We start from the raw sequence: 22,678 nt of genomic DNA on the forward strand, positions 1-22,678 counted from the left end.
GGGACATTTTTGATGCCTCACTGCTCCGTAATGAGCATGGGCACCCCCCTATTTCATTTTATAATTAAAGTTCTCATATGATAAATATTCATTGGACAAAGTTTGAACAAAAATCTATGTGTAGTTTTATTTCAGGGAAATTACCTTAAAACATTAAATTCAATGTTCAATAACCTGATATTTTTGATATATGAGAAAAAATAATTATTTCATAGGCACTTTAAGCATACAATCCTTTTGCTTTGCTAAAATGATTCTCTCACATTGGAAAACTACCAAATGGCTTAGCATGTAGTCAATGGATGATGTCTCTTTTATTTGATTTTACGTTCTGGTGACTAAAACTTTGCATTTGGTGACTATGTATATTTTTCACCACTTAGTCGCAAAATGGCGACTTGAGGATTTTTTTAATTTCATGATTTTATTGCTTGATTCTCACTACTTTATCTTGTAAATGAAAGGTGTGAGATTTGGAAAAGCTTAAAATGATTTTTGTTTTTACATTTCTATCTCAGACAAACATGTGTTACAAGGATTTATTTAATTTTCATGCAACTCTGTTAAGCAAGATAACATGGTGGCTAATACAAATCATTGCTTCCTTGACTAGTTTCCATTAAGTTAATGCCACTTAAGACAATCAGCAAAGTTATGCCATTAATAGATCAGCATCTAACTCTGAATGCAGAAAATGACATTTCCTAATTTCTATATTGTAGATTTTAAATTTTTCTGGAGGAGGGGGGCATGTCCCCAGAACCCCTAGGATGAGGAGTTTTCCGGCCCCTAACTTTTCACAGATGCCTACTCTTCCAATTGCAGACACCTACTTCAAAACATTTTGAAACCCCTGTTAGTTGCCAAAAATTTGTGGCCCCTAGGGCCGTACATATTTCTACGAAAAAGATGCTGAAATGGCATGAATCATGCATTTTTCATGTTTAATTAGCTTTCCACTTTTTTCTAAAGTATGTGTAATGGGGAAAATGGCCAAATGAAATTCTTTTTTTCTTTTATAATTTTTTTAAAAGAGGCATCTATGTTGCAATCTTTGATTCATTATTCTTCGTAAACTGACGCTAAAGAAAGTTAACTCTTTTAACATCATGTACATGCTTTTTGTGTTCAATGATTCATAGTGACTGCATTTTGTAGAAGTGAATTTATTAATTAAAATCTCTTTGACTAATAATAATAATAATACATGGGTACATCAAATGCCATGCAGAATTCTTTAGAATTTTACAAGTCAGACTAACCCACTACTGATTTCTTTTATCAACAATGTATTTTTTCAATTAATAAATCTTTTTTGTCATTTTAAATGCTGTCTAATATTTGAATTGTTTGGTTTGAGATGCATCAGAAGAAAAAGTTAATAATTTTACATCAGTCCTATCCATATCTCGGTAATTACTGATAACAAGTCCTGCTAATGTATGTGTATTTGATTGTGATCGAGTTGATCTGAATAGCAAAATACGATATCTGCATGTAAATAATATGTTGTCTGAAATGTGTTACAATCAATTTTTATTTGTTTTCAATGTGATTTAATAACATTGAAAACATAATTCATCATCAATTAAGGACAGTTTTTTTCTTTCACGTTACTTTTGGGAATTTCAGTCCCCAATGAAAACAGTGCTATGGTAAGAAATGAAGCTGTAATTTTACTGCATGCTTTGTCAAGTAACCAGGTGAGTAAACACGACTTTTGTGATACAGATAAACACACTTGCATAGTCAATTTTACATCAGTGTGTTTAAGCACGTAAAAGTTGTATAGTATTACTCTTTTTCCTTATCTCCAAAATCTGTTACATGTGCTTACAAATGTAGCTTTCCAACAATACAAACTACAGTTTTCACAAAAATCTTAGGTGCCGATACGGAATGATGTCAATGAAAGATGTTGATTTCACTTCACATCTTAAATAAGAACTAGTGAGACAATCTCAGATAGTGCAGAGCGCAATTGATAGCTCTGATACAGTAGTCCCATAAGTACTCACCCCTGCTCGGTTCACTTCCGGTTTGTGTCTACCTTGGTAGTCTGCTACGGCTTTTCCCCTTTGCAGTGTGTATGTTTCAAGGTTGTATTTTCATTCAAGGTCCAAACATTACGCACAAATTAATTACTACTGGTGCTTTAAGTTGATTTTCGTTCATTTTAAATTCAACAATACGCTGAAGCAGCAAACGTGACAATTTAGCTCTTCACGCCAACTTTGTAACTTGATACTTTTGTTTTCCTCGCAAAGCCATGTAATATGAAACCCCTGTTTTCTCCAAAACATACGGAAGATGTCCTTGTTTTTTGGAGATAAATGAAAGAAAGTTAAATATCTGATGTAGTGATGAAGAAACGGAACAGAGACGATGTTTTACTAAAAATGCAAATTTTTACCGATGAACAAGAACTAATTTAATTATCAGATAGTCACAAAATACCACTTTCTTTTTCTGTTGCCACCTTTGTTGTTAACAATAAAACAATTCAAAATTAACACACAACGATATTGATGGCTGAGAAGCTTTTCAACAAAAAGTATTGAAGATAAACAGCGCTACTTGGCCGATATGAATGAGTCTCCTCAAAGACTGATTAAATTAATTTGAACTTTCATTAGGTGCCACGGCGTCTGCAGCAATATTTGAGCATTTTCCTGGTTTCTTTTGTTACAAATTTACAATTTGCGGAGTATTAAAGCCACTAACTTGAGAACTTTTTGGTCTCTCTTACAGACACAATTAAGGCAAGAAATAAACAAGTCGCTAAGGAGAAGCAATATATTTGAACCCTGACAAGCACACTATTGTAGATTGAAAACAGCAGATGATATTTGTTGAACCGACCTGTTTGTAATTCTAAAAGCTACGCAGCCACAGTAACGTTTCACTTTTGCAATAAAAAGGGACAATTGGCGCTACCTGAAAAATAACTGCCGTCCTTGGTCACATGACACGATATATAAAATACTGCGTGTAAAGATAGTGTATAACACTAACAATGCTAGAACGCATGCGTCTTACATGTTGAGCTCTACCATAAGGAAAACCACTCAACATTTGTGCGTGATTCTGTATGCAATGTATCCTTCACCTAATATAGAGGCCACGAACCCTAACTAATCTATGCATGCGTTTAGGGCAAATTAGTTTTGTTCTAAGGAGAATGGTACCACAAGGAGAGCAAGGGGTTACCTGAAACAAATATATAGCTTTGCGATGTTCAAAGTTAAGCGACGGCGATGGAATGTGTTTTACGTAGAGTACACATGTACCTTTCCCACCCTACTCCCATTACTTCCTTACCTCTAGACTAATTAATTAATTGAAATTAATTAATTAAACAAACATTAAAGTTTACACCTTAGTGCCATAGGGCCATAGCGCCATAGCGCCATAGTGCCTTAGTTCCTTAGCGGCAGGCAACCCCCATAACCATCCCAATAGTGCACTCTGCACTAAAAACACCATTTCAAAGGCTACATGCATGAAAACCAGAAGTATAGTTTGGTATTCAACATGCATAACACTAATTTGATGGGTATGAAAATAATAAAAAAAAAGAATTAAGGTATCTTAGGAGCCAGTCTGGCAACCAATTGTGAAAAGTTAGTTGCCAGTGAAAAAATTCTGGTTGCATTGGTGACCCCAGCAGTCGCAACATTGCGCTCTGCCATGCAACATGTTTAGGCGCAACTTTGATAAGTTTTTATTAGCTGTATATTCTTAGCATTTTTTTTTATTAATTAATTTTTAGAACTTTTTGTGATCAGGTAATGTAAAAATTAATCAGTGTTTTGCTTTTTCTATTTTATCTTCCTCTATTTTGGCATCCTCAGAAAAGATTTTTAATTATTATTATTATTATTATTGTTATTGTTAGTATTATTACTATTATTATTATTATTATTATTATTATTATTATTAAAAATCCTTTTTTTAATATGGCAGCGACTCAACTGGGAAGCCAGTCAGAAAGCTGGAGCCCTGACAGCAGCAAGACTTCCTGAAAACAGACAACTTAATCGGTACAGAGATGTTTTGCCATGTAAGTGTCAGCTATATATGTGCATATATTTACTGTTTGCTTTCTGAATATCTTGCTTATGGTTGAACCTCCTCAGCACCCACACCTGTAAGGATATTGAAGCATAAAATAACAGCTTTGTGAAGGCTCTAATTCTGTAGTTCAGGAAAAGTGCTAAACACAACTCATTGTCTCTATCTGGCATCAGTGATGGGTAACCAGGCCACTATTTCACAATATTGTAACATCCTCCTCTTTCTTTGTAACATGGCATGTGCTCCAAGCAGCTACAAATTAAATAATGTAACAATTGAAGAGCCAAATGCATATCTGCTTTGTGTCGAATTTTAGGCCTTTTTTCTCTTCTCTGGCTCTGATTTGCCTCAGTCTTGGTAAATTAACTACAAATTATATTTTGAACACTGACCTGGACTTTTTTCACTCGTTTGCAAGTTTTTGGAAGAAAATCTGCCTGAGTCAAGATAGCTTTCTCTCAAGCAAAGATGCCAATACAATACATAAAATGTTAGATGTAGCTTCTGTTTATAGTGTTCAAAGTCAAAATCAAATCCCTCAGAATCTTAGCTGTCTTTTAGTAAGCCAAAGGAAAATAGGAAATTAAGTGGGAATCTGGGAACCAGGTTGTTTACATCGGTTATTTTGACGTGAAACAAAACACGTGAGTTGGAGCGAGCGCTAAGGGAAATACACGTACTATCAAACAGAAAAGAGATATGAAGCTCTTAAGTGCTCTTTTAAAATACCTTACATGCTGGCCTGGTGGTTGAGAGGCATCATAAAGCCTGGTAAACCCGTAAGTCATCAGCACGTTTTAAAGAACCAAAATGTGCTTTCTGATATTCAAACAAGCTGATACTTTCGGCTCAAACAGGTCTGTCTGTGATCTTTCTAACACCTGCCAGTGTTCTTGTGATGGAATAAAGATCTTTCAAATCGCCTTTCCTTACTGCTTCCTCTGCCTGTCTTGCAAGGTCATCCACAAAGTTCCTTCAGTCTTTTCTGATGCTTTGCTTAACCTCTGTGTTGGCTTTAGAGTATCAGCTTTCTTGGCTCTTGTTCTGCTATGGTTCAACACATCCTTCTCCTTCTGTCTAGCTTCTATCTTCTTCAGAGGATCTGTGCTGACATAGGCCTTAAGCTGTTTAGACTTCCTTCCCAACATTTCCTTGCACATCTCCCTCCAAGCATTTTTCATTCTCTGCGACACCTGGTTGACTACTGTATTGCTCTCCTCTTCCCTCGGATGTTGCTTGCTTTCTTGGAGACTTGCGAGTGCTTGGTACTTACATGTATTGGACAAGGTAAGCTTGAACCAGTTCTTTGTTTCTTCATCCTTCAGCATCTCAATGTTGTACTTGTGGCTTGTCTTCTGTGAGCTAGTATGATAGTTTTTCAGCTTCAGATGACAACTGCCCACAAGAAGGTGGTGATCAGAAGCCACATCTGCCCCTCTCTTTACTCAGACATCCAACAAAGACCTTCTGAACTTTGATGCTATACAGATTTATTCAATCTGGTTCTCGGTCTTGTTGTGGGTGAAAACACTACCTCCAATGACTAGCTTGTTAAAGGAACAGAAGTCAACAAACAGCTCTCCATTCTTGTTCATTTTCTCAATACCATGTTTTCCCATAACTGTCTCAAAACTTGTGTTACCACTCCCCACCTTAGCGTTAAGATCTCCTGGCAACAGTAGCAGATCTTTCTTGGCTACTCCAACTATGACACCCTGTAACCTCTCATAGAAGGCAGCTTTTGCATTGTTGCCAGCTTCATTTGTAGGTGCTTAGCACTGGAAAAAGGTGACTTTTCTGATCTTGGTGTGGAATCTGGCCGGGATGATTCTGAATGATACTGGATTCCAGCCTATGAGTGACTTGGCCGCTTGTGGGGTCAGCATAAAACCTACTCCCTCTGTGTGCAGAGCGTTGGCATGGTCATGGCCTGAGTAAAGGACAGTCTGTCCAGTTGACCGCCTTACGCACCCAGACTCGATCTATCTGGTATCACAGATGCCTAGGATTGAAAGCTTGTATGTGGTCATCTCGAGAGCGATCTGTGCGGCCTTTCCTGCCTTGTACATGGTTCTAACGTTCCATGTACCAAACAAAGTTGTTGTCTTAGGGGTAAGGAGTGGAGTCGTCCTCTTCCTTTCAGCTTTTACCATGGTGCATCATACGAGTCTCTGAGGAGACGTCCTCTTGGCCCAAGACTGATGTGATTTTGTGCCTGATTGCTATGGTTCCTGTGATGTCGTCTATCCACCTGGTGGGTGATTGGCCCTCCAAGCTTTTGGAGCATTCCTGACATTTTTGAGCTTGCTTTAGGTAGATTTCCCAAATCAAAAGGACTCATCTTTTGAAAAATTGTCTTGAAGCAGTTTACCTCGCTCTCCCTGGCTTTCTCTTTCACACTCGCAATGTGGTGTCGGAAGTTATTGAAGCTACCTAACTCATCCCGAAAAGAAATTCTTGAGCAAAATTATTCGAGAACTTTGCAGAAGTTCGGTAAAAGGTAATTACAGCACTAATGACTGCCATGTTTGCAAAGAGGCGAAAGACAATCACACAATTGAATAGTCTTTCATTCAATCATTCAAGTGAAGAGAATAACCTAGGCATGGTAACTAAAACTGCAGGCACAGCAGAGGCTCAGAGCATGTCATGAAATACCCTTTGGCTTCAGAAGCTGATTGTCTTTTATAGGTTAGTCAGTTCACATTTTGTTGTTTATATAGTTATGATAGCAAAAAAACATGATTATCGGCTAAACTGCTAAATAAATTCCACTGACACCCTCATATATGTGTTTGAAAGTTTTATGTAATCAACACTGTACATTTTCATTTTCAGATGACCACAGTCGCATCATTTTAAACGAAGGATCCCCAGACTATATAAATGCCAATCTTGTTGAGGTATGCCTGGCCATCATCTGAGGTTTTAAGATTTTTTTTGTAGTCCATACTGTATGTCATGGTGTAATCTCATTCATTAAAATCTGATTGGGTAACATTACAATAGTGGAAACAGATCTGGCTTGTGATATAATTTGGGTCTAGCAGACTAATTGCATTATGGATTGCAGTATTGAAAGTAAGGGACCAAATGAATAGTGTTTCTATAATTAATTTGAACTTTTTCAGTCCCCTCAAAACACATGAAATTCTGTAAGGAGTGGACTGGGCTCATAAAAGAAGTATTATCTCTACATTCTTTCTTATCTGTTTATGTTAGCACATGTCATTGTTGAGTGCTGGACAGAGGTGAACCTTTAACTTTTATTAAATGGTAGACTACATTTTAGTCTATTTTAAACACTGTTACCAAGGTCTCCTTCAAAGGGTGTAAAATAAGTTCATTTATGATCAAAAGCAGTTGAGACACTCCCCCAGAAAAGGAAGAAAACTGAGGAGATATATTGATATATTAGGGGAGCAGGGTTGGCGCAGTGGTGAGAGTGCTTGCCTCCCACCAAAGTGTCCTGGGTTTGATTTCCAGACCTGGCATTGTATGTGGGTTGAGTTTGTTGTTGGTTCTGTTCTCTGCTCTGAGAGGTTTCTTTGCGGGTACTCTGGTTTTCCCCTCTCCTCAAAAACCAACATTTCCAAATTCCAATTCGATCTGGATTATTGTCAGACACTTTATCATGAGTCTCTGGCTTGGGTGATCATGTAAGCCCCCCCCCCCCCCCCCCCCCCCCATGAGCTGAATGAATTTTTGAATTCTGATTCAAGCTGTGATAAAAGTTTTGGATGATCAACAGACAAGAGAATTGAGAATTCGAATGTCACGTTTCTCTATTATTTATACAGTATTGCAAAATAAATACTTGAAAGATGAATACGGACATGGCGAAATGATTTGAACAAAATAGTTGATAAAACGAAAAAAGAGACATTACACAAGACAGGGAGTTCAGCAGTCACTAATATCACCTTGGAAAGGGAAGAAAAAAAATAAGAGAGAAGAAAAAAAAGAAGTTATTACAACACGGGGTATTTGTATTTGGTAACCCATCTACGTAGGAACCCCTCCGAACAGGGCTTAACTTTGTTGAGCAGACAAGACACGATCCTGTCCTTGTGGTATTATTACTATGCTTTGGATAATTTTTTTATTATTTCTAAGATCTCTCAAAAAGTAACAAAGAAAGGAAAAAAATCATTGATATCGCCTGGGAAAATAAAGAACGAAAAAGATAGGAATGAAAATGAGACTACGATTATACTTGCTTTGCTGATTGGACATGAAGCAGTACTTTCTTTATAATTGTCTTGGACGAGGGTCACCAATAACTTCACGAATGTTTTCAACTGTGTTAAATCTCCTCATGTATCCTCTTACCGTTGGATTTTGCCAGTGGGCTTTAACTTTAACTTAACCTACAGATTAAAACCTTAAGTCAGTGGCATTAGAATTGTCACTGTTTACAGATGATCCATTTTCCAAGTAGAGTGGCTCATAACCACTTTGATTTGGTCTCTCTTTACTAATTGGTGGAACTCCAAAAAAGGAGATATGATCACTCTCGATAAAAATAGGTTCGCATTGTGTACTTGTGTGCTTATGCTTAGTTTCATTCCATTTGATTGGAGTTTGTTTTTAAAAGTCAGTATCTGGGAGTTGAATTGCTATGAAAGAGAAGGCAATCACTGGAAAGGTAAAAGGTGTAACTTTGAAACATTAGACATTGTACTCATGGTAGATGAGAATTCTCCCAGAAACTTGTGGCCCCTTGGTCACATCCTGGAAGTAAAACCAAAGAAGAGAGATGGGCTCATGAAGAGAGTCACGCTGAAAACAAAGTCTGCTGTCCTGGAATGTCCCATTAACACTTGGTCGTTCTTCTAGAGGGTCCTAGACTCTACAAAAGCAGCTTTATTGTTGTTCTTGATGTCCTCATCCGAGAAGTTTGCTTGTAACGTCAGAGAACAGTTGTTTCTTTTTTTGACTTGATGGTGAGGAACCATTTTGAATGGATTTAGTGACAATACCATTAACTCAAGTTTTTCCGTTTGAATCACTCAACTAAGTTTAAATGCTTTCAGTTCGCATTTAAGGGCTGGTATATAAGATTCAAACATACATGACATTTCCCCTACGTGCATTACACTTGATTTAAAATTCAACTCGTCGATCATCAAGTGATTCATTGTGTAAGATTTCTCAGTTCTTGTTTTGTTCAGTACGTATTATATCAGCAATCGAGTCAATTGCATCAAGTTTCAGTTTAGTTCATCAGTTATTTCAATCTAACAGTTCACATCAATAGGAGGAAATATCTGTAAGTTGTTTGTCTTTATCTTTTTGGTTCTGTTTGTCACCATTTCTAAGAAGTTTTGCAACCTGTTGCTTTTTAATGTGAAAAGTAAACTGATCAACATGACATGAGTTCCAAACAGGAATTGAACTGGTGGGTGCTCTATACACTGAGCTATGAGAACTCATGGAGAACAAGGTCATTTAACTGAGTTCATATGTCACGGGCGTCCTGCATACTGCTAGGATCAGCATCTTTGTTCACTTGTCACACTCATGGTGATTTCAACAGTGCTGATCCTGGACCAATGCATTGATGAACACAAGTACTCAGCTATTAGAAAACACCTGCTTGACACCCACAATTAGAAGAAGAAAGATCTTAATGAGCAATTTACTATCCTGAAGAAATGTGACGGGAAATTTGAATGCTTAATCTACAAAATGCTCTTCATCCAAGAAAAGAAACCTAAACTGAACACTCAATCTGACTCAATTTGACCACAGTGAATAAAGAAAGAACTGCCATGACAGCTGTTGCAATACAATCAAAAGAACATTTTGGAAAACCCGGAGGCAAAAGTGTTGCAGAAGTGCCATTCTTTGGATATTCAATCTCTTCAGTCACCCAGGAACAGTCACATGCCATAAATGAATAATTCTTTGACAAGCAAGTATTACAAAGAACAATAAACTTTTTATTTCTGGCTGCATGCTGACAGTTAATGAGTTTCAAAACAACCGCATAGTGTTTTCAATGGAAAATGATCTGCCAACATAGTCGCCGATTTGCAGGGATTGTAATTCTGTTTATGTGAAGTTCTCACTTCTAGTTTCAATTTCTATTATAGAACCCCGGATAAAGAAGCCTGTTGTAGACTAAATTATTTATATGCTTGCCACTTCTCAGTAAAATATACCCTATTCTAGACCAAATCTGTCTGATTTCTATAACTTATCCCAGACTAAACTGCCGGAAAACCATACCCTTCACAGCAGCACATACCCATATAACCCATGTTTGAGAGTTACCCCCCCCCCTCCCCCAGAAGCAGGCTCAAGTAAGTTCCGAATCAAAGTCAATATAGCCATGATTAATATTTTAAGACAAGAAATGAACAGGAGAATTGAAGAGAGACTGAGCTATACGTTTCGCTTATAATTTTCAGTACTGTAACTGTAAATAAATTTGGAGATGGCAAGATGATATGAACAAATTGGTTGATGAAAAGAAGTAAGAGATGATACACAGGGATATACATACAGTTCAACCCCTATTAAACAGCCACCCTTGGGGAAATGGATAGTGGCTGCTTAAAAGGGGTTGGCCGCTTAATAGAGGTAAAAATGATAGAAAAACCCTCAGCTGGACTTTGATTACTGGTCGCCTAATGGGAGTGGCTATTTAATAGGTGGCCACTTAATAGGGGTTGGACTGTATATCGATAGAATGGTCAAACTTTACCATGCAAGGAAGTGGACGGCTACGCCAAAGATGAAGAAGCCGTCAGAAAGTAAATGTAGGGGGAGGAAATCACTTACATTGTGTATGTTGGCAGGTGAAATGAAGAACAAAATAAATAAATAAATAACAATAGGAAAGAAAATGAGAACCCGAAATACAGGGATTTTATTACTTGGTCCTGCATTTATTATAAGCAGTAGCTCTGGTGATCAGCAAAGAAATGGTACTTTCCTTGTGGTAAAAAGGATTTGCGGTGTCACATACCTTCTGTATTGTCTTACAGTTGTGTTTTGCACTATTTCTTAACATTGCCAGTAGGCTGTGACTTCATTTTTTGTCTCTCTAGCTCGATATATCTGCCCTATGTGCCACATGGCATGTAGGGAACAGGTAGTTTAAGCGTGACAGGGATCCATATTCACAGTTGTCCGGTCATCTGTGACAACTACAAAAAGTAGGGATGACGAAAACAACACGTCCACTGGATGAGTTTAGTTTTACTCTATCAGAAAAAAAAAGTTCCTAAATTTTCGTATGTGTTCCCTGCATTCTGACCACTTGTCATCCATTTGGAACTTTAAGAAAAGAGATAAAGATTTGCAGCTTTCTTTCACGAAAAGTCATCATTTTGGTCTGCCATCTTGGATGATGTGGTATTCTTCATGAATTCATGGTTTGATAAGTTGAATTCAGTTATTTGGTTTAAATGAGTTTGTGCCTGATATGGAGGTTTTCTGAAAAGCAATAAAATTGTATGTCATAGTTTAAAGGGGATTTTCAAAATTTCAAATTGTGTACTCAAAGGTACATATTTGAAGAAAAAATTTTATTGAAGGACAACAAAGTGATCAAGGTTTGCCAATTCATAAAATTACACATTTACGGATGACAAGGTCAGCTATGCTTTACTTATTAATTATTCCTTAAAAGTTGTAAGATTTTCTTGTTGTAATGGCACCCTACAGGGACCAAAATCTCCTAAAACAGGTCTAAGTATGTGGATGGTTTGGTCATGACTGATAAATAATTTGACTCTGTGTTTATTTTTACAGATTACAAGGCTGAACAAAAAGTATATTCTTACTCAGGTTTGTTACACTTATCTGTACTCCAGCAATAAGACAAGTTTAAGATCTACATGTAAATGGTGTGCTCACATCATCAAAATTGTTAACTTGCATTGGGTTATACCAGAAGAAATCCACTCCACCCACCCAACCAACAGTATGTTAGAAATTCTTGCCCGGGGGGGGGGGGGGGGGGTGCAAGGATCCTGGTAATCCAGACAGAAGGGGAACGTGGGCAAACAAAATTTTGAATGAGGTGTAATTTTCAAACCAAATAGTCTCCAGGATTTTTTTCACATGATCCTGCAAATTGCACACATGATTTCTTATAATTATTTGGGAGCAAATAAACTAAAATTGGCAATTTTAACTTCTTTGTTGTTAATTATAATAATTATAACTGCTACTATTTTTTTCTTACATAGCTAGTCTATGCTTTCAGTATTTGGAAGAGCCAGTTTTCCCAGAACTGTCTTCTTTGCAATGTTTGCTCCTTGGCAGAATGCATGGCTAATTTGCAATATAACATGGAAACAATTGTGTGGCTATTATGAATATGATCTTAGACTGTTCTTAGAACTGCTCCTGGTGACAGATGTCTGGTATCTCAGCGGATGGTGGCTTTGAATTTAGTTGAAGCCTTAACTTTTTGGGCTTTCTCACTACTTGTTAAGTTGCTTAATGACCGCAACAGTTAATAGTTTGTAATTGACTTAATGTTTTCCATATTTATGCTTTAAGGGACCCTTACCTCATACTGCTAAGCACTTTTGGCAGATGATATGGGAGCAAAAGACTGAAGCAGTTGTAATGTTAAACAGAGTTGTTGAGAAAAATCAGGTTAGTTTCATGCACAAGTGATTATCAGAGATGTCACTCAATTTAATGATTGAGGAGAGGGCAGGTTTACATCACTTATTCAGTGCAATGACCAGCCTTGAGTTATGTTAAACTCACACTGATTTATAATTCATGATTGAAGAGCAGAATACAAGTCATGTGATGTCACACAATGCCACAATTTTAAATCCCAACATTCTTCACCTCTGGAATCACAAACTATTGTTCTCAAGTTTGTAATGATACTGGAACAACAAACAACAAAAACTGCTTGTCCATTCATTCAATAATGGTCTCTCAAAAAACTATTTGTTCTCCTATTCTCTATTTTCCAATTGCCCATAATTCACTCTGTTTGCCCCCCAAATTTTGCATAAACTATTGTTGTGAAATGCTCTCGGGAATATGCAGACCTCCCAAGGGTATTTCACAACAATTGTTTATGCAAAATTTGGGGGGCAAACAGAGTGAATTGTGGGCAGTTGGAAAATAGAGAATTCTATAACAGCCAATTTGTTCAAGTCACACTTCACACAGGTGGTCTCTCAGAGATATGCAGGTTTGGCCCTTTTTAATGAATGAGAGCATACACTGTAGCAAGAGAGAGTTATAGCAGTTTACTTAGTTTGGGGAAAAATCACTGGCGTAGTCAGCCAGCAAGTATCTCACTCAGTCATTAGGTCAAACCTTTGATAATTCAGCTGACCAATGTATTAATCTAGGAGGGTGACATTTGCCAACTATTGTGAACAAAATGGGTGCCAAAGCAATGAACTGGTCTTTTGGGTTTTGAGTCAGACAGGTGCTCCCAAATTAGAGACTATTTTGTATACCACAAAGGTGGGTGTACAATTGGATTCATGACTACCTCTAACAGCTTTTAACTGAGACGTCGCCAAAATTATGTGCAAGGGTTTTTTATGCTTGAGGGGTGTTTCTCTCTTGCAAATTATTTCTGATATTCCATACCGTATCATTTTCTTATGTGATTACCCTATATTTGTGGCTTGAACACTTTTATTATCTAATGCCTGTATAAATGCAAACCATCCTTTAGTAGCTCAGAGGAAGAGAAAAGTTCTCTTATCAGGATAAGAAAACATAACTTTGAACCTGCCACCTTCAGATTACCGGGCTAAAATCTTACTATTTTGCCAACCTGCAATTCATGAATTTTTCACTACGAAAAACATTATTTTATAAAGTCACAAGTAGCCATAAACGGCTGATTAATAATAATTATTGTTGACCAATGCAGGCTAAAATGATTCACACAGTGAACTTACACTGATCGTGAGTTGACTGGCTGATTCAAATGGCAGTTGTTTCGGGTTGCACCACACACTGAAAGAGCCATTGTTTGTTAGGTAAAGATCGATATTAGCCGCGAGTATGGGAACATCAATTGAACTATACCAGTTCAGTATTGGCTGTCACATCAATTTTGTCAAAGCCAAGGATGCCTTATCACTTGTTCGGGGACGATTTTGAAATAATTTATGATGCTTGTTATGTTTTATTTAAATGTGTTTTACTTGCATTAAGTTTTTGTGCTTTTTCTGCTTACTAGCAAATAAAATGTTAGAAATAAGTGCATGAGTAAAAAGTGCAAGTGCTTATATCGTTTTAATATTAATATAATAAGGTCTTTATTCATTTGATAAAAATACATATCAAAAAATACAGAGTAGATTACATGTAACTAGAATATTTAATTAAGGCACTTACAATGTCAAAAATTCACTAAAAATTCTCAATTAAAACTATTAAATAGACAAGAAGTTGAAAAGTCTACATTGTTAATATATATCTAAAACTACTGGTAAGTCTATTAAGAAAAGTACTTTTAAATAGTTCATTATGTATTTTTGGAAATTGTCCATGACTATTTCGTAACCTCACTGATGATTTCTTAAGGGGTAAATGAGTGTATAGTAGGTGGGATGGGTTGTTGCTTATTGCTTTAGATATTATGTAACTATGGGTGTTGCATTTTAAAAAACTGAAACTTTTATTGTTTGCTTTTTGGTCAGAATTTGTTGATGGTAAATTAAAACAATCAACATGTTTCCAAGCTTCCCAATTTAAAAAATTTTCTGGGGGGGCATGCCCATATACCCCCCCTTCCTTCCAGAGGGCAAGGGGCCTTCTTTTATCAGCTCCAGGGGTGCTAACAAAAGGGAGACACCTACTTCAAATCTTACTGAAAGCACTGTGAACACAAATCGAATGGGAGCTTTAACATTGCCTACAGGCCAAAATTTAAGCTTGTTCTTTTATTTTTAAAGCGGTGATGTGGTGAATAAAATTGCAACTTGCAGTGTTGCAGTGATCTCAGACCCTACAAGGACTACAAGGACTAGAAGAGCCTCGGCCTCTCTTTTAAATGCGAGGATTGTATGCACGGATTTTAGAATTTGCAAAGTGGTAACTCGTCGAAAAAAACTGGATTTTATTACAAAATGCATTTCCTTTAGCATTTAAAGAAAGTGGAAGTGCCCACAACATCTATCAGAAGTTACCCTATCAGCGCGTGTGCAGTTTAAACTACCAGTGGCCCAATAAGATCAAACAAAGTATGCGAAAGCCACACAGATGGTTTCAGTCTCTCTTTTCCTGGAAAATCCGTGGGGAAGAACGCAAAATGATTAAGCGTGCGAGCATGACAGTGAGTGTGATGTGCGAGCATGAGCTGCTAGTAGAGGGGGCGGCAGAAGATGAACAAAAAGAGAGACTGCAATGGTTTCATACAACATTTTGGATGCTACTTTGACAGGTCACATCAATGGCACCTTTGCTCTTTTTTGAATATGACACTCCAGTGTCTAATTTTTTAGGCAGATCAATCAAAGCTATATCCGGTAAGATGTGGTGAATGGTTCAACAGATTGCAGCTGAAACCAGACCTATGACCTCTCAAAATTTTTCATACTGCTCGTTCTAACGGCTTTACTCTACTTTAAAGTCCTCTAGATACCACAGGCCTTCAAAAACAGTATTATAGTATTATTATTAGTATAGGTAATCATATGGTTTGGAGTTCAATTTGGAACTGATTTGCATGAGTGAGTCTTTTCAAAAAGCTGAAATTGCACAAGCAGCTTTGGTGAGTGCAATTTCAGCTCTTTGAAAAACTCTCAAGTGTAAATCAATTCCAAATTGAAAGAGAAAAACTGTATGATTACTTATTAATAACACAAACATGAAAAAATTCACGTTGAGGAAGTGCTGGAAGACCTTTCTTGAAGCCATTTTTTCCCCTTCGAGAAAACTTTTTCAAAGTTTCCTCTCCAATTTTTTGTCATCATTTTACATGATATCATTGGTTAAGAAATTTTCTATTGTCTTTCAGCCAATCATAATCCAGAAAAATGATGTGTAATTTGCACTGGTGTTACACTTTTTGCACTTGTGTTACATTTGAACTGCACTGCCCTCAGCCAATCAGAATCAGTAATTTTTTTAGTGCATATTATTAAAAATAGGAAAGAGTATATTAAGTATAATAGCATTGTTATTTGTATTCGCATTAGTATTGTAGATAATGTCAATGAATTTTGAGCAAGGATTGGTACTGTCAATAAGTAAAGTATTGTAAGTGTGCTGTGATATTCAAATAAAAAAGGAGGGAAAAAATTATTTCAAATCCACAGATTCAGCAAATGCTTAATGTTTGTTGTTGTGATATCTTACAGATTAAGTGTTACCAGTACTGGCCCTGTGGGGAAGAATATGGACATGTCAGTCATCTTGAGTTTGGTAATTTCAGAATCCATTACCTTCAGGAATTGCGGAGTGAATACTTTACCATCAGATCACTGGAACTAGAAAATATTTTGGTTAGTAGTTAGAGCATTGTTAATGAAAATTTGATTAACTTTTACTGTTTTATGTATTTAAGGGAGGCAACGTGGCCAAGTGGTTAGGGCGTCAGGTCTTTAAATCCAGATGTCACAGGTTGAAGTCCTTCTCTGACCACTAAGCTGGAGTTGTTTCTCGGTAGACCCTAGTTCAACTTCTTGGTCATGTTTGTAAATAGCCAACTGGTCTGTCTCCTGCCAGTTGGGATTTTTAAGCCTATTATATATGTTTATTTGAAATATTTCTTTCTTTCAGTTACACAGTACCTTTGCGGGTGTCCTTCAGAAAAAAAAAAAATTGTACCTCAGTTGTTTTTAAAGAAACTGCCACAAACTATACGTCAATAGAAAGGTTATTAACAGTAAAATTTGGAAAAAAATTCCCGCTAATTTGGCCGTGCCTTTCTTGAGAAGATGGAAGCCTGGAAACAGGAATTAATCAAATTAATTAGGTATCAAATGCAAGCAGTAATCAAGGCTGTGCCCTAAGCACGCCTGGTTGCCTCAGGTGACCAACATTTGGTCTCAGGCAATTAAAAAGAAATACTGGTCACTTGGCCAGGCACTCAGCTCTCTTCTTTGCTGCTCAGCACTGCAGTAAAGCTGGCAACTGATTGTAACATTTAATTTTTTTGAAAAGTGAACTGATCAACGTGGATAAAGATGGACACACACAATGACTTCGTCAGTGCTGATCCTAGCAGTGTGCAGTATGCCTGTCACATGAACTCAGTTAAATGACTTTGCTCTCCATGAGTTCTTGTAGCTCAGTGGATAGAACACCCTCCCGGTGTTCAGGAGGTCATGGGTTCAATTCCTGTCAGGGATTCAGAATTTTTTCTTTGTCCCATGATCAGTTCACTTACCACATTTCATTACTGAGCTTAAAATTCACCATCTTTATTCACTTATCACATTCAATTTTTGGTTGATTGAGAGTATTACTTGAACAAAATTATTCTTTCGTGCAACACACTTTTAATTTTTTCTATTTTGAAGTGTTTGACAAGTTTGTTCCACATGAATTTACTAAGTCTGGCTAAGTCTGCAAAATATTAATAAACATGTCTTGGGTAAACAAACTTTTACCACAGTCAAACTTCCTGTAAGCAGCCACCCAAAATGTCAAGCCTAGCTGGTCACTTACAGGAGGTGGTCGCTTACGAGAGCTTAGACCATAATGTTATTGGGTCAAAATTTAGCCTTGTTAGCATATGGTAACTGCAGAGACTTACCCGATGTTTTAAATGTTTTATTCATTCGAGAAAAAATCTGGTACTTCCCACTGAAAAATTTTTGTCTCTTGTACTACCCAGGAACGTGATAATGTTACAACACCTAATATCCAATTTGTGCTCTATTATTTTTTTTGTCAAGTGGTCGCTTAAGGGAGATCTAAAATAATAGAAAATTTCAAACTTTTAGCTCTAAAAGTGGTTGTGGTCGCCTGTGAGAGGTGGTTGCTTACAAGAGGTTCCAAATATAGTGATTTAACTGAGGAACTTTTGGTATTTTGGAAAAGTGGTCGCTGAGGAGAGGTGGTCGCTTACGAGAGGTTTGACTGTAGTGATTATTTGTCAGTGATTTCATTTTATTTTTTGGTACTGTAAGCACTAAACTTGAATTGATTTCATGACTTACTTTGGTGATCTTTAACGAAAGTTTTAAGGTGTCTCCATAGGGTAATCATTTATGGCATTTATGGCAAGTGTTCTGTTTTGAATGCTGTTTTTGCATTCACTTTCACACCTAGTCCTCTCAAACTTATTACATGTAAAAATGAGCTCCAACTAAAATAAAATATTTACTACCAATCTGCCAAATTTAACGGAATTTCACCAAAGGAAACATGAGAAAAGTCACTGTCAGTTTTGCTTTTTGTGCTCATGTTGACGTAATAAAATATCGAAAAACACTGACATTTTCCTTTAAGCGCGCAGATTACTTCCTCAGGGCTCGTGCAGTTGTAAAACTATAAGGAGCCACCTTAGGTGGTTCATAACTTGGCAAGTAGTTTAGAAACTAAGTTTTTTTCATGAAATGACAAGTTTACTATGCACTTATCAGTGGCCATCCCAGGGGTTGATCCAGGGGAACCCCCAGGCATTTGCACAACGATGTTTACAAATCCCCCTTACCCACAAGCAAGATTTGTCAACAAAAAGCTAATAACATCCTTCCAGTGGGGGTAAAGAAGTGTGCTCTGCAAGTCAAAAAGTGCATCATTTCAAAAGACAGTTCTGTTTGCCATCATTAATTTTTTATGTGTTACAATTATATCTATGAGAGTTGATAAAATATAAGCAAAGAAAGCTATTTCACTTGTTTTCTACATATGATGAGGTTCAGCTTACCTTGTAAGCCATGGAATGGGAAAGGAGGGAATATTCTTGTTTCCTGGTAACGAAGAACTAGGATTCATTGAATATGTTTTGAAGTGTTTTATATTAACCAGCAGAAATATAATTAGAAACAAAGTAAAGCTTTGCAATAATTTTTATTGCAAGTAACTAACACAACAATGAAAAGACAATAATGAAAGCTGTTTTCCTGCTCCTATGTTTGTTTACAACACAGAATTAACAGTTTGACACACATCTGATCTACAAAAAAGTAACAGTGTCCAAGCATATTTTGAAACAGTAGAAAAATACTACAGATACCTGGGTTTTAATCGGGTAGATGGCATTAATTTGAAAGAATGAACAGACAGAATTTTGTAATCCTTCCCTACATCAAAGGTGTTACTGAGCCACTCACTCGAACTCTAAAGAGGCACGACATCCAAGTCTTCAACCAACTAGCAAAAACACTGCAGCAACAGGATTTTCCTGTTCCCAAGTTTCAACCTCCTAAAGACAATCAGTGCAATGTTATCTACAAAATCCCGTGAGCATCATGTCAATGGAATTACATCGCCAAAACTAAAAGATCATTTAGCACCAGAAGAAAAGAACATATTAGAAATACAAAACAAAGTGCTAAAGGTTCCAATGTTGCAAAATATGCATGGACTTTTGACCATGTAATCGACTTTGACAACTCCGCAATCATTGACAAAGGAAACTATCACACCAGAAAGATGCTTGAATCATGCCACAGGGCAAAAACTGTTGAGACTGATAACAACTCATGCCCACTCCCAAGGCAAAACAACATTCTTTGAAACAAACATTAATTTTAGCACTTTTAGCATTCTTTTGAACATTCTTTCTACATGCAGCAGTTTTACATTTATGCGAATTACTCTCTATATTCAAATTTTTAATGTTTCATTTTATCACATATTTTTATGCATCAAAGACAGTAGACCGGCTGTTGAAAGCTTATGTTTTTAATACTTTTTACCAGAGAACGCCATATTCTTTATTATATGGCTCCATCTCACAAGGACCAGGAACTACCAAATTCATGAATTTGATTGGCTGAAATTGATATTGACAGCGGTCTAGATTTTCCAATCTATGACTATATATTAGGTGGGAGATACATTTCATACAGGATCACACTCGAATGATTAGTACTTTTTGTTATGGTAGAACCCAACACGTAAGACGCATGTGTTTCTAGCATGGTTAGGGTTATACACTCCCTTTTCATCCCCAAAGCCACACAGTTTTTTTTTTATGTCCTGTGATGTGGCCGAGGACGGCAGCTATTTTTCAGGTAGCCACACTTCTCCCTTCTAAGTACAAAAAACTCCACTGTAACTTCATGTCTTTTGGAAGAACCTGTGTTTGTTCAACAAATATCATCTGCTGTTTTCAAACTACAGTAGTGTTTGTCAGGGTCAGATAAACAAGGGAATCGCATTGTTTTTCTTGAGAGGCTTGTTGATTTCTTCCTTTAATTGTCTCTATAAGGGAGACCACAAATTTCCCGAGTTAGTGGCATTACTTGTCAAGTTGTAAATTTGTCACAGAAGAAACCAGGAAAGTGCTTAAATATTGCTGCAGACTGTGTGGCACCTAATGAAAGTGTGAGTTAATTAAATCAGACTTTAAAGGGGACAGCTTTAGTGATAACTATTACTAATGTGTATTTTGTTTTTTTATGCAGACTGGGGAGATACGCTCTATTTACCACTTTCATTATCTAACATGGCCTGATTTTGGAGTACCAACATCACCTGCTGCTTTTCTGGCTTTTCTGTTTGAGGTGCGCAAGACAGGAGTCATGTCTGCTGATGTGGGACCTTGTGTCATTCACTGCAGGTAGGTCTCCATAAACTTCCGGATCAGCTCTTTTGGGTTGGTGTCACAGATATGCGTGGGCTCACATTCAAGCATGTCACCGATGCTCACTGAAATCGAAACATGAGCATTTTTGTACAGTAGTGATGCTGTCACGCTGTTTCTTGTCATGAAATGCAATTTTTGTAGCGTGCTTGGCAATCATTACATACATATGTTCTTGCCAGTCTATTGATGTCCTTGATCAAAAACACATGCCCATCATAAATTCCGACTGTGAGCAACACTTCTGGTGTATTCTTTCTAAGATGCCATATCACTTCTCCATCCTCCTCGCACTCAGGCGCAAGGACTCTGATACCAAACCACTCCAATACGAGTTTCCTCTGATTGAAATGTCTTTCAACCTTATCCAGTTCATCAAGAGATGTTTTTGCCCAGTCTCTTGGGGTGGTTTTAAGTTTGTAGAAAATATTTGCAAGCTCTCTCATGGCTTGTGTGCTTCAATGAAAGTATCCAGGGCCTCCCTTGGTCCTGTACGACCATGCACAAGGTTGTACAACCACCCTGCCAACGGGCCTGTGCCAAACAGTGGTTGCCTGTCAAGCACCACCTTTACATCAATGTTGGAGAACTTTACAAACACTCATTTAGTGTTGTTTCACTCAATGTTATCAAGATTCAGTTGCTTATTTTCCTGCTCATTCAACCATCTTTCCACTACAGCAAAAGTGTTTATCCAAGGTGAGCCGCTTTGCTCTTTATAATAAACCATTTTCAGTCTGGTTTCAATGTTCACTATTACATATGCATAGCTGTAACAGACATAGAAAGCTGACTTTATATGTTGTCTAAACTGAACCATGACAGAAGGTGTGTAATTTTCTCCCAACCTTCTACCAAAATCCCATCTGATGAACCGCCTCCCTCTCCCCCTTTTTCACACCCTCTTCCACATCCTTGCGTGCAACACACTTCTCAACCATCTCATTCTGAAAGTCAATAATTATCAGCTGCCTTCTAGATGAGGCCTTTTGGCCAGTCGTAATGATTTTTTTCATGTGACATGAGATATGCATCTCTTTGATTTTGCATTTACCAGTATATCATATTTATTTAAATAGCAATTTTTTTGTGGTGCGTGTGACAAGTGTAGGAAGGGAGTCAAATGGATAGTAACAAATTTGTGACTGCTTTTAGCGCAATGTTGTGCTAAAAGCAGTCACAAATTTGCCGTTATTCATTTGACTCCCTACCTACTCCTCAGGAGCCAGCGAATAGAAATCCAGCTAGAATCAGAAAACTGTATGTTAACAAGTGAAATCTCAAGAATGCTCTGACTGACATTCAACAAGTTTATACTCAAATTCAATTTAAATATAAAATTAGAAAACCACCCTAGGAAAATACACGTGCTGATTGGTTAAAAAATTGTGTTTTTATAACTCGATAGAAACACAGAACTAGTGCGAGCTGTTGACGTAATGATGACGAGGGCAAAGAGAATTTACATTTTGATGATCAAAGTTAACAAGTTGTTTTCCTTCTTTTCGTTGCTAAAGGAAATAGAAAACATGTTCTCTGTGTTTCTATCAAGTTATAGAAACACTCGTCAAAATTTGGGAGAACTCAAAAAAGCTGTGGAAACACTTGCGTGCGGTTCGTGTTCCCACAGCATTTCTTGTTCTCACAAACTTTCACTCGTATTTCTATTTAACAATTAGATTATGAGCTCGAGATCTCTAGGAGGTGATTGTTGATGAGGCTGAAGGCTGAATCAACTATCGCCTCATAGAAATCGAGAGCGAATAATCTAATTATTTTAGTAGAATTCTAACTTAAATTAATGCAAATAATGGTTTCCAAACATTTTTCGACGCATTGTTGAAGTTTATGCTTTGACAGAATCGCACATATTGAATTGTCCTT

General features: G+C 37.1%; 1 protein-coding gene across 2 annotated transcripts in view; it reads left to right on the plus strand.

The window, feature by feature from the left end:
* Nucleotides 1-22,678, plus strand: part of LOC110048771 (uncharacterized) — a 45,557-nt gene that overhangs the window by 4,155 nt on the left and 18,724 nt on the right. Inside the window, exons 2-8 of one of the 2 annotated variants that reach the window (XM_089298410.1) lie at nt 1,633-1,703; nt 3,967-4,063; nt 6,916-6,980; nt 11,842-11,877; nt 12,598-12,696; nt 16,392-16,535; nt 20,616-20,770. In XM_089298410.1, the coding sequence (XP_089154536.1) occupies nt 1,633-1,703; nt 3,967-4,063; nt 6,916-6,980; nt 11,842-11,877; nt 12,598-12,696; nt 16,392-16,535; nt 20,616-20,770 (667 nt within the window). The remainder of the gene's footprint in view (nt 1-1,632; nt 1,704-3,966; nt 4,064-6,915; nt 6,981-11,841; nt 11,878-12,597; nt 12,697-16,391; nt 16,536-20,615; nt 20,771-22,678) is intronic. The other variant, XM_089298411.1, reaches the window with a different exon arrangement.

Source organism: Orbicella faveolata, unplaced genomic scaffold (genome assembly GCF_042242905.1).
Source record: "Orbicella faveolata isolate gen_17 unplaced genomic scaffold, um_ofav_v1 contig_3, whole genome shotgun sequence".
NCBI lineage: Eukaryota > Metazoa > Cnidaria > Anthozoa > Scleractinia > Merulinidae > Orbicella > Orbicella faveolata.